This window comes from Pseudorasbora parva, chromosome 15 (assembly GCF_024679245.1).
Source record: "Pseudorasbora parva isolate DD20220531a chromosome 15, ASM2467924v1, whole genome shotgun sequence".
In the NCBI taxonomy this organism is placed as follows: Eukaryota; Metazoa; Chordata; class Actinopteri; order Cypriniformes; family Gobionidae; genus Pseudorasbora; species Pseudorasbora parva.
This window is the reverse complement of record NC_090186.1, coordinates 39,947,604-39,966,593: the sequence shown is the minus strand read 5'-3', so window position 1 is coordinate 39,966,593 and position 18,990 is coordinate 39,947,604. Positions and strand designations below refer to the sequence as shown.

Sequence of the window (18,990 nt, the reverse complement as noted above, 5' to 3'; positions counted from 1 at the left end):
ATAGCAATAATGAATTATTACAAATAACTAACCCTAAATCAAACCCTAACCGCAACTCTGATGTAGAAAGTACATTATTACTTATCATAGTACTTACTTGAGTAAGTACAAGGTAACTACGTCACTTTTAAATAAAGTGTAACCGAAAGTTCATTTCTTAGTTCATTAAAGTACAGGAACATGAAGTTGTAAAAAAGTTATAACCGTAGTGCTCATGCTTCATCCTGCTGTGGAAACTTATTTAGGCATCAAAACTCAGGTTCATACGGAATGACCTCGCAGAGAGGCCCTCCCGGCGTTCGTAATTATTAAAATAACATTTTCAAAGAGTCATCCGCCGGGTTCGCAGGAAGAGCGTCTTTAAAGGCGAGAAGAGAAAATGAAAAGGCTGATGCGCAGATGGAGTGGCATCCATCACCCCTCTGAACTCTCAGGTTAAGAAGTTGTTTTGTTATCTCCCGCTCGCCCTTTGGGTGTGATTAAGCCTTGTTTTCCCTGCCCGCCTCGTGTACTTGCGCTTAAATGTCAAAACTATGGCAGGAATGCTGGAGCAGAAAGGTCAAATGAGGTCATACGGAGGATGTAAACAACAATGTTTTCTTTTCTTTTTTCTTAATGGACTGATCCACTTAGGGAAAGAGCGCACCGCGAGCGTAGCTTGATCCCACCGGCCTCCGTGTGTGGATTCCGAGCAGGGATTTAGGCTTTAGATCGCAATCGGACCCGACCTGAGTTTTAACACTGGCTAGGGAAGGATCTAATCGTCTGCACAATAGATTCTCTATTTGACACGCAGATGCCGCTGAGTGCCTGATCAAACTATAATAAACAGAGTAGGCTAATTGGTTGAGTTCAGAGAAACAGTTCAGGTCATCTGCGTGATATACTGCCCTTTTCTTCATGATGAAATAGTGTTCCTGTAGGAATTTGAACACAAGTGTTAACGTTGTGCTTTTCAAACAGAAAACAAAAGTTCATAAGCGTTGGACATGGTTTGAATTAGCATAAATGTAAGAGGACACTTCTCCCACGGGAGTCTGCTTTAACGGCGCATATTTAGGGTCTTTAGGCTGAGCCTTGACATTTGATATTTTGGTCAAGTCCACATTCCCTGTAAGGTTTACCAAACCATAAAATAATGTCCATAGGGAGACAGAAACTATGTGAGTGTTTAGTCGAAATTGTGGCTAAACTCTGGCAGAACACCAGCTGTACAGCAACACCTACTGTTGTGCTGGAGAAACACAGCTTGGAAACATTTTAGGGTATTTCTGTATCGATTAAAGGGACAGTTCAACCCAAAATGAAAAACAGCCCATGTTTCACTCACCCTCAAGCCATCCTAGGTGTATATGACATTCTTCTTTCATGAATTCAATCTGAGTTATATTAAAAAACGTCCTCTTCTAAGCTGGAGATTTTGAAGACCAAAAAAGTGCATCCATCTATCCATCACAAAAGTACTCCACACGGTCCCAGGGGGTCACTTTCTGAAGTGAATCAGTGCGTTTCTGTAAGAAAAATATCCATATTTAAAACTATAAACTTAAATAAATAGCTTCTGTATATGTAGGAGTAGTGTAAGCTTTAACGCCTCTTGCAGTTCAACAAATAGGGCTGGGCAACATACTAAAGCTCCTCTTCTCTTATATTGAAATCCTCAGATTCATTATTCATGCAGTTTCTCTCTAATTTATTACTGGCAGTTTGTTTTGCTCTAAAGGGGTTACTCTTTCACCGTAAATCGATGCATCCGGCCGTCTGTCGGAAGTTAGCTATTTTAGTTTATAAAGTTTTAAGTATGGATATTTTTCTTACACAAGCGCATTGCTTCGCTTCAGAAGGCCTTTATTAACCCCCGGAGTCATGTGGAGCACTTTTTTGGCCTTCAAAATATTGTCCCCCATACACTGCCACTATAAAGTTTGGAAGACCCAGGTCATTTTTTTATTCTCGTTTGTATTCGTCTGAAAGAATAATGTCCTATAGGATGGCTTGCAGATGAGTAAATCATAATTTAGATTTTTTTTTTGAACTATCCCTTTAAAATGTTGCATCATTAAGTTTGTTTAGGAAAAAAAGATTTATATATGAATCTTGTTAAACAGTCTGCACAAAATGTGTCAGTGTATGTCTCATCAATGTATGGTATTCTATTAATACCATTCATATACCATGGTATTTGCCTGGGACAAGATACTTCAAAGAATGCCATTGCAACAAAAAAAAAAACAAAGCAAAAAAAAAACAAATCATGGCAAGTCCATGATAGCATATTAGTATACCAAGTCTGACCTCTGCTGGACATATCAACTCCAAATAAGAGAGCAAAGAATGATTAGGATATATATATATATATATATATATATATATATATATATATATATATATATATATATATATATATATATATATATATATATTATATATTAGTTTTATGGTATTTATATTTATTATATAACATTTCTGTATCGAAATATCACAAATTATTTTTTTAAATTAAGCTCAATGTTCATTTAATTTGTCAAATACAATAATTGGGACCAAATAAACTGGCTTGTGCTAAACTTATTATGTAGGCTATATTTAAAACTATGTTTAACAAAGCAAACAAAACCATTCATATATCGCATTAAATAACAAAATATTAGAAGTGTAGCCTAAATTTACCAAACAAACATTTTACAAAACAGAGGTGTGGTATCCAAGTTAGGCTGTAATATATTCTATTCTATATATTCTATATAATTCTGTTCAAATTTAAATGAAAAAGTGCGACTAATTGTAACCATATAGCTAAACTTTGGTTGTTTAATCCGGTTTAAAGCTTTAGCTTTGTTGGCTGGAACTGTTGCAAAAATCTCTAAGATTAGTCATATGTGGTCATGGCTTGGGGAACAATACAATAGGCTAGTTAATGTTCAGGTATTTGGGTTGGGGCTTGTTTAGTCACTTCCGTTACGGGCCCTTCCTGTACACACGCGCTATTCTGCTACTATGATGAAGACTGTGTTGCTAATCTTTATAAACCAATATCAATATGCATCATAAAACAAGCCTTGGCTGTTGAAATCAAACACCGTAACGTCACCGACACGCAACAACGTACACGAGTTAAGCCTTCACCATTGGAGAGTTTGCGAGATGTGCTGCACGAGCTAATTAATATTCATGATCCCGGCCTTTGTCGTAGTAGAATACTGGGCGGGGTTTTCTCCAACTTGCCCACCTGGACAGGAGATCTGTTTCACTTTCCAAAAGGAAAATCCTCGGGAACGCGTTCAGGTGAGTGAAATAATTCATATTTAAATAATCAAATACCCTAGCTGTGTCCTGTTTTGTTTGCTCTACGGCTACTGGATACAATTAATTAAATTGCTTGATAAAGTAGATATGAAATAGGCTGCCTAAGAAATAGACTATTTTTTTATATCCTGTCATTAGTGAAAAACGAGGCATCATATGCATTTCAATACATTCTGTACTCATTCCTCATGGTAAAAGTAAAGCATTCAGGTCTTTCTGGGGATATTTGTGATAGTATATTCTTTCATGTGGTTTTAATTGACATTTGTTTTGCAGCATCTTAGTCACAGTATAGGGTTATTCAGTTACTTTATGGTTTTTTGTAGATTAAAAAGTTCTTGATGTCACAGTCTCGATCCTTCAGATCAGCATATTGTAAATCTCTCTTAAGTGCATAATTTTAGTAGGATCTTCAAATGCAATTATATGAAGTTTTTTTAATGAATTAAATGCCATACTTGTTTATATCTGAGTGTCTGTTACACTAGGGAGGTGTAAATTCTTGTTTTCTATGCCTACGGACATTTTAACCTGCTGACTTACCAGATTTGCCCTGGGGCTGCAAAATAGTTGTCTTAGTTCAGAGAGTGTGTTTTATCTCTAATCTAGCCAAACATCTCACCCTCCCCCATCCTCAGTGAATATGGACAGACCTGATCTTTCCAAATAGCAATATTGAGAGCTCATGAACTTGTAAAAACATTAATGCTTTCCCATCTTGAGTCAGACAAAAAGATCCTGAAAGTCTTGGATTGTGTAGTTTACACAGCAGATCTTGACTCTGTGTTTTTGTGTGTAAGACCTGGGCTTTGTTGTTTATTAATGTGCAACCCAACAGACAGCAGGATGGCGGGTCTGTGTGATTCGTTCTGTTGTTTCTGCCCGTCGTCTTGCCTCAGCTTGTCAGGAATTTTAAGCTGAAGTCTCCCTTGTTCTGTAATCACATCCCTCCTCCACCCTAGTTCTCTGTCTGTCACTCCCTCTGATGGGCACTCATTAGAGACATTAAAGGAATATTTCACCTAAAAATAAACTTGTCATCAAGTATGTTCAGAGGTTTTCATTTCAAAGTTCATTAAAACTCTAAAAGAAAGACAAAAACGCCATCAAACAATCCGTCCGTTATATGCGCTCATATTCCAAATCTTAAGAAGCCATACAACCAAAGTTGTATATTTGTGATTACCAAAAAAACAACATATTGGTAGGAATGGATGTAAATTAATGTAGAAATACTGATTTTTTTGGAGCCTATATATGTAAACCTAGACTTAAATCAAAAATGGAATGTTTACCCCGTTGTTTTATTTATTCTGTATATCTCAGGGCTCGACATTAAGCATGTTCATCTGCTTGTCCTTTGGACAAGTAAATCGGTCATTCACTTGTCCGAGTAAAACATTTGCTTGTCCGGAAAAAAGTTAGATTTGTGTGTGTGTCTGTGTGTGTGTGTTGTAAATATAACTTATTCAGAAGCAATATTCTCACCAGTGTTCAGTCAGCTTTGACATATTTTAAATCTGCATATTTGTGATATTTTACCTTTTATAAAGGGCATTTTTTCCCCTAATCTTATTAAATATAAGCTATGCTTCAGGTCTCATAATGTATTCTTAAATTTGATCTATACATTACATTAAAATAAGACACTATAGGGCTGTTACCAATCAAATAAAATTTACTCAGAAAAATAACAACTGCAATAAATAATGTTATGAGATTTGTATTTTTGAATAAACAAAATAAATGTTAAATAAACTACCAGTAGGTGGCAGCAGGTGAGTCTCAATGAGTGAGTCATTGAGTTATTAATTCAAACAGTTCATTTAAATGACTGATTCATTCAAGAATGAGGCTGTCGTTTATAAAGAAGTCATTGAATCTTTGATTCAACAAATTGATTGAAACACTGAATCATTCAGTAACACGTGAGAGTTAGATTTGATATGGTTCTCCTGTTTGGAACTTTGTTGCTTGGAATCTTTGTTTGGAACAATTTTCGCAGCTGAAATAGAACAAAAACACATAATATTGCATCTAAAATATAAGTAACTAAATGTTAATTAATTGTTTATGGAACTGTCATATAAAATCAGTGTCATTTTCAATCGTGATGTTATTCAGGAAAACAGCACATTTGGTTGTGTGATGTTGTCTAACTGTATCCTATGGTATAAATATAAAAACATCACATTTTGAATGTTTACCGCAATTTCTTTGTATGAGCAGCGCTCATTTGTTTTGATTTCTCATCGAGATGTGCAAGCGTCAACAGCGAGTTCATTACATTACATATTATCCATATCCATTATCAATCAGAAGCATTCTTACATTTTGGTGATTTGTTAGTAATTTTTTTGTTATTGGCCCTATAAATCAGTCTCTTGTCCGACAGGCAAGTCAAATTCTTGTCCCAGACAAGCCACTTGACCCGGACAAGCATTACTGTCAAGCCCTGATCTGTAATTCTATATAAACATTTTCTTGACTAATCGATAACAAAAAAAAAAAAATGGTGGTCAAATTTTACAATAAGGTCTCATTTGTTGGTAATACATTAGCAAACGTCAACTGACAATGCATGAGCAATATATATTTTTAAGTATTTATTAATCTTTATTAATGTTAGTTATGATAATACTTTATGGTCACATCAGGCAATGCATTAATAAATAGTTTTGTTACAGTATTTAATAGTCTTGGTAACACAGTTAATGGTTCAATTCTCACTATTAACTAATTTCTTATTAGCATCCATATTACAAGGATATTGTCTGTTTATTACTTATAAAGCACATATTAATGCCTTATTTTGCATGACTATATTCTACAACCCTTATTCTACCCAATACTTAAACTTAACAGCTACCTTACAAACTATTAATAAGCAGTAATTATGAGTTTACTGAGGCAAAAATCATAGTTAATAGGGGAAATTGGACCCTAATTTAAGTGTTATTTAAGTAAATAAGCATACAAGCTGTTTATTGTTAGTTTATGTTAGCTGACATTTATAGTTTATTAACTAATATGTACATCTATTAACAACTTTTGATTTTAATAATGTTTTGAAATTGAAAATGGGGGAAACAAAGTATTGTGCCTGTGGTGGATAGTAACTGTTTGTGTTTGTCTGTGATTTGATTGCAGGCAAAATCATGGCCACTTCCATGGCACACTCCTGGGAGCTCACCATTCAGGTGGACCAACGTGAGGGAGATGAGGGCATGAAGTTTAAACTGCGGGTCAAGGGGGATCTCCATGTCGGTGGTCTCATGCTCAAACTTGTTGAAAAGATCAGTGAGTAATTCTGTTGAAGAACCAGTACAAGAGTAGGAACACGAATTGGCCATGGCACAAAGAATGTTGAATTGTGGATGTGAATTGAATGTGAATGACAGGAAGAGAAATTTACTATTTTACATCAGATTCATTTTATTTACAGTTTTGTGACAAAAAAAAGCATTTATATTATTATTTATACTTTGAAATGTACAATAATTTTTTTCAACTGATGAAGATATTTCAGTACTGCCAAAACAATTTGACCAACATAAAGAAATTAATCTGTTATAGCATAAAGGTTTTTGTTTAAATAATATGTGTGTGTATACTATATATAAATATGCACACACTGTATATTATTATATTTATATACTAGACTTTTTAGTTATATATAGTGATGAAAATGAGTATTTGCATCTAATGCAAGTTCTCACACTTTGAAATCATGGAGGGGGCTGAAATTGTCATCATAGGTGCGTGTCCACTGTGAGAGACATAATCTAAAAAAAAATCCAGAAATCGCAATATATGATTTTTTAAACTATTTATTTGTATGATACAGCTGCAAATAAGTATTTGAGCACCTGTCTATCAGCTAGAATTCGGACCCTCAGAGACCTGTTAGTCTGCCTTTAAAATGTCCACCTTCACTCCATTTATTATCCTAAATTAGATGCCCCGGTTTGAGGTCGTTAGCTGCATAAAGACACCTGTCCACCCCATACAATCAGTAAGAATCCAACTACTAACATGGCCAAGACCAAAGAGCTGTCCAAAGACACTAGAGACGGAAAAAAAGGTCCACTGTTGGAGCATTCATTAGAAAATGGAAGACGCTAAACATGACTGTCAGTCTCCCTCGGACTGGGGCTCCATGCAAGATCTCACCTCGTGGGGTCTCAATGATCCTAAGAAAGGTGAGAAATCAGCCCAGAACTACACGGGAGGAGCTGGCCAATGACCTGAAAAGAGCTGGGACCACCGTTTCCAAGGTTACTGTTGGTAAAACACTAAGATGTCATGGTTTGAAATCATGCATGGCACGGAAGGTTCCCCTGTTTAAACCAGCACATGTCCAGGCCTGTCTTAAGTTTGCCAATGACCATTTGGATGATCCAGAGGAGTCATGGGAGAAAGTCATGTGGTCAGATTGATGAGTACCATCCCAAGATCACATCATGCTTTGGGGGTGTTTTTCTGCACATGGGACAGGGCGACTGCATTGCATTAAGGAGAGGATGACCGGGGCCATGTATTGCGAGATTTTGGGGAACAACCTCCTTCCCTCAGTTAGAGCATTGAAGATGGGTCCAGGCTGGGTCTTCCAACATGATAATGACCCGAAGCACACAGCCAGGATAACCAAGGAGTGGCTCTGTATGAAGCACATCAAGGTTCTGGTGTGGCCTAGCCAGTCTCCAGAACTAAACCCAATAGAGAATCTTTGGAGGGAGCTCAAACTCCGTGTTTGGCCCTCTACTGTGGAGTAGTGGGCCAAAATCCCTCCTGCAGTGTGTGCAAACCTAGTAAAAAACTACAGGAAACGTTTGACCTCTGTAATTGCAAACAAAGGCTACTGTACCATATATTAACCTTGATTTTCTCAAGTGTTCAAATACGTGTTCGCAGCTGTATCATACAAATAAATAGTTAAAAAATCATACATTGTGATTTCTGGATTTCTGTGATTTTTGTTTTTTGTCTCTCACAGTGGACATGCACCTACGATGACAATTTCAGACCCCTCCATGATTTCTAAGTGGGAGAACTTAAAAATAGTAGGGTGTTCAAATACTCATTTTCCTCACTGTATATATATATATATATATATATATATATATATATATATATATATATATATATATATATATATATATATATATATATATATATATATATATATATATTACATTTAAATAATCTGGGAAATCATTGAAATAATTTAATACTTTTATATAAATGGAAATACTTCATATGTTGTGTGCATGATAAAATGTTATGGGTAATTCATACTAAAACATTAATCATACAACACACGCATCAGTAATGTCTTAAAATTTCATTTAATTTTAACTGCTTTTTTGTTGCAGCCTGTTTCCTATTTTAATAGCAAATTCAGGATCGGTGCAATTCTGAAAAGCTCAAAGCTTTTTAAGAACATTTCCAAAGTTCTTTAAAGTTTTGTAAAGTTCTAATGGGTTGAAAAATCAGTCGGAATTAAAGGGAAACCCCTGTTAAAAAGAAACAAAGGAACAAAAAAAACTAAGCGATCTCGATCCCATTCAAGTACAGTTCTAGAGTCCTAAATACTGGTTGAAATGCGCTGGTACGCCCATGTTTGCCTAGCATATCTTTGTATAGCCTCGTGCTCAGAGCTATTGTTCTTTGACTCAGGTGTTGTTTGCCGACGCAGGGTCTGAAGTTCACTGTGTGAGTGTGTCAGCCATCATGCTTTCCATCAGGCGACCCAGTAATTACTATGCTTTTCCATGTAGGTAATTTATTGGAAATGGTCATTCATGAATCTGTTTATAGTCAACGTAATAGGTGTATAGTACAGGCACCCCAGGATTTCTCTAGTAGGTAATTACAGGGTTGAGTCAGAGGATGATCACTGTGAAGGATGAAGGAAATGTGAGTAAAAGAAGAATCATCAAGGTGAATTTGTCGTGTCATCAAACAAGCCTCATGCTTGTATTACTCAGTGGCAACTGGTCTGGTTTATGTGATGTTTGTGGTTTATGTCTCCACATAAATACGTTCCTGTTCAGCTCTTTAATAATCATTTCCTTAAAGTCCTATACTTACGTGTGCAAAGTAAAATTACAAATAAAAATGCAAATAACAGTATTATTTTAGTATTATTTAAAAAGCTATAATATTTTGTAAATATCTTTTTTTTTCAATTGATGTTTTAGTAATTTTGTTGAGTGCTTTTTGTTATAATTTTTTTTTTAAATTAATTATAGCTTTAATTTATTTTTAAGTTAATTAATCTTATGTATTTTTACTTTTTTTTTTACTTTGTTAACTTTACTTTGTTATTTTTTTGGGTGTTTTAGGGCATTACCCTAACTTTTCCGCATAAACTCAATAAGTACTAAAATGAATCCAGTGTTTTCCGATAACACTTTATTTTTTAAGTGTCCTAGTTACAGTGTAATTATACACTTATGTACTGAGTAATATTAATTAACTACATGCACTTACTATAGGCTTATGGTTTGGTTTAGGGTTAGTCGCATTTAATTATGCATCATTTATAGTTATTACTATTATAACTGTATGTAACGTATAACAAGGGCACTGTAAAATAAAGTGTTACCCTTTAGTTTAAGGTGACGTTGTTACACTTGTCACATGTACTTAGTGTAGTAATAATAGCAAATTATGCATAATTACAAGTAACTAACCCTAAATCAAACCATAACCCTATAGTAGGTGCATGTATTTAATTTATATTACTTGTACTTGTTTGTGTACACAATGTCACCTTAAAATAAAGTGTAACCTGTTTTCCTTTTCAGCCTTTTCATTAAAATAAATACATGTAATAGAACATTTTTTTTAAATATAGATACTGTAATACATTAATAAGATATGTTTTGCAACAGTGACTGTCTGCTGCTTCAAAAACTTTTCATACACAATGACGGTGCACTCATATTACTATAGCTGTGTCCCAATTCAGAGGCCATGTCCTTTGAAGGATGCAGCCTCTGAATTGGGACACAGCTTATTAATGGGAGAATGTGCAATGCATAATATGGTGAAATGAGTCCCGCCTTCTAAATAAAATAGAGCCAATCGCTGATTGGGAAAGTCGCTGTGTCACTGCAGCTGCTGTGAGAAGCTCCCGAAGCTATAGAAATAAAGTTCTGATATTTGTGTGATAAAATAAACAGATTATGGCTGCACTGCTTATGACTGCAGGGCGTTAGGAAACACATTGTATGAGACAGTTGTCAGATTTCATTGGTGATTTCAAATATGAAATTTTATCGTAAGCTTTGTGAACAGCTTTGGAGAATTTGATGTTTTCACATTCAAAGAAATAGCAATAGCTGCCTGAGCGGTGAGAGTATGTTGCCTCTTTTTAGGTATCAAAGGGTTTATATTATAACACAAATCTGTTTCACTATGGAATTCCTTGTGGGATTTTTACTTTTGGAGCCCTGCTTTTGTACTCTATATATGTGTGTGTTCGTGCGTGCGTGCGTGCGTGCGTGCGTGCGTGCGTGCGTGCGTGTGTGTGTGTGGAGATAAATGCCATCAGAGCGTTGTCTCAGACTCATGTGCTCACAGAATGATGTTCTCTGTGTCAGGGGCTCCTCAGGACTGGTCCGATCACGGCATCTGGTGGGAGCAGAAGAGCTGCTGGCTGCTGAAGACACACTGGACTCTGGATAAGTATGGAGTCCAGGCAGACGCTGACCTGCGCTACACTCCACAACACAAACCCCTCTGTATCCAGCTGCCCAACATGAAGACCATCAAGCTCCCTGTTAGCTTCTCCGGTGTGGTCTTCAGAGCCGTAGCTGAGATCTGCAAAGCACTCAGTAAGTTCTATTATAAAATATTATTTATATCATATTGCATTGCAATCCTTTTGCATATCCAATAAATGCTTACATGAAAAAGAAATAGGATTAATTGGGTATAATTGGGACATTTATTTCCAGTCATCTCAATAGCAAAAGGGTCACAATTTACCCGAATTCACCTATTTTTAAATGCTATGTGAAATGTATAAATATACTGAAATATTAATACAGATTGTATTATTGTATTATTTAGATACCACATCAATTCCCTCAGACACTTATTAAAAACAAACATTTATGATTAACACTTTTGATTGAACCTGATACTAGAACTGGGTTTTTAAAAACGATGCCAAATTTTCACGGCAAAGGTGGCACAGGAGCACTTCTGAAGTGGCAGTTATGTCTTCACGCCGGCTGATTAATGTTGCACAGAGGTGGCATGAAAGCGTTTACACAACTATTTTAACTGCCTATTTTCTATTAGGGGCCGAGGTGGGTCAGATCAGGCATAATTTAGTCAGGCTTTTATGCTGCATTGCATCTTTACACTGAACTTTGGCCTTAACGCAGCTCTGTAAAGATGGCTCTATACAACTATATTATTTCTGAAAGATCATGTGATACAGAATACTTGAGTAATGGCTAATGAAAATTCTGCTTTGCATTACATCAAGTAAATAAATTATATTTTAATGTATTTGTTTTTAAGGTATTTAAATAGAAAACCATTATTTTAAATTCTAAATATATTCCATAATATTTTAGTTTTTTTATTCCTGTATTTTTTTTATCAAATAAATGCAGGATTGATGAACGTAAGAGACTTATTAAAAAAACATTAAAAATAGTAATGTTTCCAAACTTTTGGCTGGTACTGATAATTACAAATATGTATTGTTTTTTTGTTTTTTTTGTTTTTACAATTCCAGTTAATTAATTTTTACATGAAAAAAAGCTGTCTAATTTGTTTTTCCATGATTTATTTCTGCACCTTAGTTGATTTTATACTAAACTACTGTCAAACCAATATTTATTCAGACACCTTTAACATTTTCTCACATTATCACAGTTTATTCGCTATAGTTTAGAAAATGCTAATAAAATATGAGACAAGAACTAGAACAAATTCATCTTGATAATGTCTGATAACTTTGATAGAAAGGGATGTAATGGAATACAATTAACCAATCAGCTGTCAGCTCTTCAATTTAAGTACACAATAAGATAATACCAATTTAGATCAACCAATGACCAAGCAATGCTTCATTAAGTTCAGTCTGTGGTGTCAAAGGTCGCATTAGCAATTAAAGAAAAAACACTGAAGCAAAACATCTTCAGGTCAAAGTGTCTGAATCATTTTGGTCCAAATAATTTTTACTGGTAATTCACTGTATGAAGAATTTTTGGGTATAATATGTCCCAGTTTATTTTGCTATCCTCACTTACATAAATGAACTATAGTGTCCTGGACCCACTAGTAAAAAATTATATGCTGTCTGAATCATTTTTGGTTTGACTGTATGTATGTTTTTCTTTGTTCACAGACATTAGAAGATCCGAAGAACTTTCTCTTCTGAAACCACTAGATGAACCAAAGAAGAAAAAGAAAAAAGACAAGGGTGCAGAATCAGCCATTGATGAGATATTAAACATGGACATCGCCAGCGGAATGGCAGGAGGTATTTATTTGCTGCAAATGGCCATGAGGATACTTCTTTTTTGTGTGTTTTTTTATTTTTTTATTATTACAATGAAAAAACAAATATCAACAAAACACTTAATCATAGCCAGTATCATATAAATATACAAAACGATAAAAAATACATTCATATAAATATACATTCTTAGACTGTTAACCATATATATTTTTTCTTTCGAAAATAAATAAATAAATACCAACTAAAGATTAAACTAAAATAAATATGTAAATAAAGTTTACATTTCAGACTAAATGCACAGTGATTACGAAAGCATCATGTATTTGCGCTTCCAGATAAAAAAGTATTATTTAAAAAAACATGTTTTTATGAATGAATATTTCCTTTTATACAAGTTTAAACACTTTAATATGCATTTTTGTTTTTAGAAAATACTATAGATTGCATCTAGATAATTAGCAACAGCTGTGTTTAAATAAATAAATGTGTACGTTTTAAACTAATAATGATTGGCATGTTTACATTTATACTTTCTACAGGAGGACTTGGTCTGTACAGTAAAACTATGACTCCGACCTATGACCCGGAGAGCGGCTCTCCTGCATCGTCCACCAGTCTGTGGTTTGGAGATAGTCCCCTGACGACCAGCCAGCCCAATCTTCCACCGGAGGAACTGGCCAAACTGTACAAGCCTCTTACTATGGATGATAAAGCAGCCATTAATGCTGGGTAAGACATAGACATACACATTTACTTACCATTTAAAAGAAGTGTCTTATGTTCACAAAGGCTGCATTTATTTGATAAAAAATACTGTAAACCAGTATTATTGTGAAATATTTTTACAATTTAAAATTAAATATAAAATATCTATTTTAGAATGTATTTTAATTTCTGTGGTCAAATCTGAATTTTCAGCATCATTACTCCAGTCTTCAGTGTCACATGATCCTTCAGAAATCACTCTAATATGATGATTTGCTGGCCAAGAAAATATATGATTATCATCAATATCGAAAACTGTTGTGCTGCTTCATATTTTTGTGGAAACCGATACATTTTGTCTAGCCTGACGTGGTCATACTCAATTCTAGTCAGAATATGAGTCTGAAACTGCTCCATTGGGCTGTGATTATGGAGCGTGTTTCAACCGAACCAGGAAAGACCTCAATTGGACAGACCTACAACCAATCAGAGCAACGAAGCGACGCATTACGCAAGTTGTCAAATGTCAACAGAGTTCAACTGCACTGTGTTGCCAAGTCCACGTTTTCCCCGCGGGTTGTTTTCCATGTCCGCGGGTTGAAACGACTATTATGTGATATATAGACCCATGAGTGCGAATTTTAGCAGGCAACCTTGCCAAAATAACGCACGGTTTACCCCCCAAACGCCATTTTTCCCCCGGAGAACCCCCCGAGAAGCTATTGTTTAGGGCTAGTAGTTGGCGGGTTTTGTTGTAAAAAATTGTTGTTGTGGCAACCCTGTCTGCACAGCGTGCTGGAATAAACAATCTTTGCCGGTGTTGTAAAAAAATAAAATGATACACAGAGTACTTACCCAAGATGATCATAATTTTTGAGAGAAATTGTGAAGGTGATGCATATACAAACAAGCTCTCCGTTTAGTATTCGAGCAAATATAATCCAAGCCCCTTTGATGACGTGATGATTACGTTACTCTTGATCATCTGTCCGTCATCGTCTAAAGCCCGCCCTGATGATTTCATTGGTCTGAATAGCTTTTGTTTGGGGATAATTACTCCTCTATGGAGCGAGGCCAGACCGAACTGCCCGACCTAAAAAAAAATGTGGGCGGGGCTAAGTTCGGCTGGCATCCAGGTTACATTTTGTCAGAAATTAAATGTTCAAAAGAACAGTATTTACTTGAAGCAGAAATATTTTGTAACATCATAAATGTCTTTACTGTCACTTTTGATTAAATTAAATTAAAATATTAATTTCTTTCAGCTTTTGAATGATAGTGTTGTACCAGAAATAGAGACCTTCAGTGTCTTTATTAATAGATCTTCATATTTCAATTTATAACATGTAGTTTTGTTTCTAAAATCTGATTGGACATTCATTCAACATGAACACGTGTTCAGTGCCGTAACAATAGTCACACACCTTGATACATAGTTTACAACTATTTACTATTTTTAAATGTATACATTATTTTTTGCAAATGTATTGAACATTTATTTTAGCATATTGCACTTTCAACTGTTTTTTACAAGCTCTATTTTATTTAATTCCCAAAAACATTCATTTACTATGGTAAAATCACAGTAACACATGCCTTGACCTTGACTAACTAATTGCTTTAAAGTTGGCATGAAACAGATGTTGTGATTATCTTTTCTACACTCTTGTAACATTTATCTAAGCGAAACGGCTTCTCGAATGAGTAAAAATGTAGGCCGGCTTGATTTTGTCCATCAGGAGTTGATTGGATGGTTGAATGGCTGTGGTTTGCTATTGGTTGATCTCGTGTGAGTGACAGGTTGTCCTGCCCTGTCATCAGAGAAATGAAGAGATGTCACTCCAAGAGGGAAGGGAGTTTTTTTTTAGAAAGATTATGCGGCACATGAATAAAAATAAAAAAAGCATGATTAAATCATTAATAAATACTGCATTATTCCATAAAAAAATAAGAATTGTCATGTAGACTTTAATATATTGCTGTATTTATTGATCTTCACTGAATGTGTGTATTTTAACTGAGATGTTGGTCTGCAGGTGGCTGGATTCCTCTCGCTCGCTGATGGAACAGGGAATTCAGGAAAACGACAGACTCCTGCTGCGATTCAAGTACCACTGCTTCTTTGACCTCAACCCAAAGGTGAGAGACCTTTCCTTTCAGTTATACCACATTATATATTAGAGGACTTATGCTGTTTTACATTTTCATCTTACTTTAGTGTGTAATGTGGTTGTTTGAGCATGAAAAAGGTCTGTAAAATTACAAAGCACAAAGTCAGTCTAAAGGGAGTTATTCTCTAAGGGCCAGATTTACTAAACTGGGCAAATTAGTATGAGAGCACAATCCCATAAAAGTGCTGATGGGAGTGTAAAGTTCTTGGCATGATCCACGGACGATGCGCAAATGAAAGAACACAGACACAGCTAGATTTCCATTTCAACAATCTACCAAGAGTAGCGCAAATTAGTGTATGGTTTAAAGGTGCACTACGCAACTTTTCGTCCCCTGGAGGGCGCCTATTCTAAACGGCTCGTGAGTACCGGGACTTTTATTATGACGGGACGGGACCCGCACTTCCGCTATTTCCGGTCAGGTAAAGCAGCTATTTTTATCATATCAGATACATTTAAGGGGCCAAGGGCTTCGGCCATCCGTCCACTCTCTTCCCTGAACTGAAATGAAGTAGTGGGCTGTACTTTCCACACGATTGACATCAGGTTTAAGTACGCCAGGTTGGCTGGTGGTTATGTTGCCGCATACCGCCTCCCATGGCCGAGACTGGTATTACGATACCTGTCAGGCCGGGGCAAGTAATGCTACTCCTAATTAAGGTTGATATCTCTGCAGCACTATAACTTGACATTTTTTTAATGACATCATCGCCCTTATTTCTTCTCATTCTTTTGATGCGTGTAGGTCATTTTTTTGGATATTGTAACGAGTTCGATGAGGTAAGGAAGGAAGAGGACACGGGGGTCGGCAGGACTGTTGATGCTTATTTATTATTCACTCAAACACAAACGTGCACACTTCCTCGTGTGTCTTTTTCTCATATATCGCTCAGTCTCTGTATCACTTCCGGGTCACGCACTTCCGGCTTCCGGTATACTCAGGGTCTCTGTGCATCAACAGTCCGACTCTCTCTCTCCTCGGTCTCCGGTTCCGCTGGTGTTTTATCCCGTCTCCGCGCTCATTACTAGAACAAGAGACAGGTGTTATTAATCTGCGTCCAACCCACTCACTTACCGCTCGTCCCGTGGCCCTCTCTCCCGCTGCAGACCTCGCTGAACCACGCCCCCCTTGCCACATACCCCCACCGCCCGACTCAGGCCGGGGAGCCGTCCGGCCTGCAGCCCCCCCCCCCCCCATTTCTGGAGAGGAAATCGGCCACAGCCATCTGAGCACCCGGCCTGTGGACCACCTTGAACTTAAACGGCTGAAGAGCCAGATACCAACGGGTGATCCGCGCGTTGGTATCCTTCATGCGGTGGAGCCATTGGAGAGGAGCGTGGTCCGAACAGAGAGTGAACTCCCGCCCCAGGAGGTAGTAGCGGAGGGTGAGAACGGCCCATCTGATGGCCAAACACTCCTTTTCTATGGTGCTGTACTTAGCTTCTCTCTTGGAGAGCTTGCGGCTAATGTACAGCACCGGCCGCTCTCCCCCCTCCACCTCCTGGGCCAGGACTGCGCCCAGCCCCCTGTCCGACGCGTCAGTCTGCAACAAGAAAGGGAGAGAAAAGTCAGGGGAGTGTAACAGCGGCCCGCCACATAGGGCAGCCTTTACTTGGGTAAAAGCCTGTTGACACGGCTCCGTCCACTGGACCGTATCTGGGAGCCCCTTTCTAGTAAGATCAGTCAAAGGGCTGGTGAGGTCCGAATAATTTGGTATAAACCGTCTATAATATCCCGCCAGCCCCAAGAACTGTCTTACCTCCTTTTTGGTCTTGGGCCTCGGACAGGTTGCAATTGCGGCAGTCTTATCAATTTGGGGACGCACCTGCCCATGACCCAAGTGGAAGCCCAGATACCTTACTTCCACCCGCCCAATCGCACACTTCTTCGGATTGGCCGTGAGCCCCGCTCTCCTCAGCGACCTCAGGACCGCCCTCACATGCTGCATATGCCGCTGCCAATCGTGACTATAAATCACTATGTCATCTAGGTACGCAGCAGCATATGCAGCATGGGGACGCAAAATCCTATCCATGAGTCGCTGGAAGGTTGCGGGTGCCCCGAACAAGCCGAAAGGAAGCGTGACGAATTGGTGTAATCCGAACGGCGTGGTGAAAGCTGTTTTTTCTTTGGACAATGGAGACAAGGGGATCTGCCAATAGCCCTTTGTTAAGTCCAGTGTCGAATAAAATCGAGCCGAGCCTAACCGATCAAGCAATTCGTCAACCCGTGGCATTGGATACGCGTCGAACTTCGACACAGCGTTCACCTTGCGGTAGTCCACACAGAACCTGACCGAGCCGTCCGTTTTGGGGACCAAAACTATCGGGCTCGCCCAGTCACTGTTGGACTCCTCGATTACTCCCATGTCGAGCATTGCGCCTAATTCGTCCTGAACTACTTTTTTCTTGTGTTCAGGCAAGCGATACGGCCGGCTGCGAACTACCACGCCCGGCTCGGTCTCGATATGGTGCTGAATCAAGTCGGTACGTCCCGGTAGGGGCGAGAACACGTCGGCGAACTCCGCCTGCAATTTCGATAAATCAGCGAGTTGTAACGGTGAGAGGTGATCTCCCCCAGGGGCCAGCGCGACTGATTGCGCTTTAATGCTCGCCTCTGGCCCGAGATCATCCTCTCCCCCGATCACCGTTGCCAACAACACCGATTCCACCTCATTCCATTTTTTCAGCAGATTGAGGTGGTATATTTGACGTGCCCCGTTCCTATCGGATCGTATCACTTCATAATCGAGCTCTCCTATCTGCCGTGCGACCTCAAACGGCCCCTGCCACTTCGACATTAATTTTGAGCTCGAGGTTGGGAGTAGAACGAGCACCTTCTCTCCCGGTGTGAATTTGCGCAGTTTAGTACCCCTGTTATATGACCGGCTCTGGCGGTCCTGGGCTTGCAACAAATTCTCCCTAGATAGCCGCCCCAATGTGTGGAGTTTTGTTCGCAAGTCCATGACGTACTGAATTTCGTTTTTGGCCAACGAAGGCCCCTCCTCCCAAGTTTCTCGTAGGACGTCCAGCACCCCCCGTGGCTGACGCCCGTAGAGAAGCTCGAAGGGGGAAAACCCCGTGGAGGCTTGCGGGACCTCGCGCACAGCAAATAAGAGGGGTTCTAACCACCGATCCCAATTTTTGGCGTCTTCTTGTACGAATTTACGGATCATGGATTTAAGAGTGCGATTAAATCGTTCGACCAAGCCGTCTGTTAGTGGGTGATAGACGCTGGTTCGAATGGATTTAATGCCCAGTAATCCGTACAATTCGCTTAACGTGCGTGACATAAACGCCGTGCCTTGATCAGTGAGG

At 38.1% G+C, this 18,990-nt stretch overlaps 1 protein-coding gene across 2 annotated transcripts in view; it reads left to right on the top strand.

Annotated features, from left to right (window-relative positions):
• The first annotated feature begins 365 nt into the window (after nt 1-365).
• Nucleotides 366-18,990, top strand: part of fermt1 (FERM domain containing kindlin 1) — a 28,481-nt gene continuing 9,856 nt past the window's right edge. The window contains exons 1-6 of one of the 2 annotated variants that reach the window (XM_067418706.1): nt 366-434; nt 6,457-6,606; nt 10,917-11,150; nt 12,683-12,817; nt 13,336-13,525; nt 15,538-15,640. In XM_067418706.1, the coding sequence (XP_067274807.1) occupies nt 380-434; nt 6,457-6,606; nt 10,917-11,150; nt 12,683-12,817; nt 13,336-13,525; nt 15,538-15,640 (867 nt within the window). In that variant the 5' untranslated portion in view covers nt 366-379. Of the gene's footprint in view, nt 435-3,188; nt 3,286-6,456; nt 6,607-10,916; nt 11,151-12,682; nt 12,818-13,335; nt 13,526-15,537; nt 15,641-18,990 lie in introns of those variants that run through there. The other variant, XM_067418708.1, reaches the window with a different exon arrangement.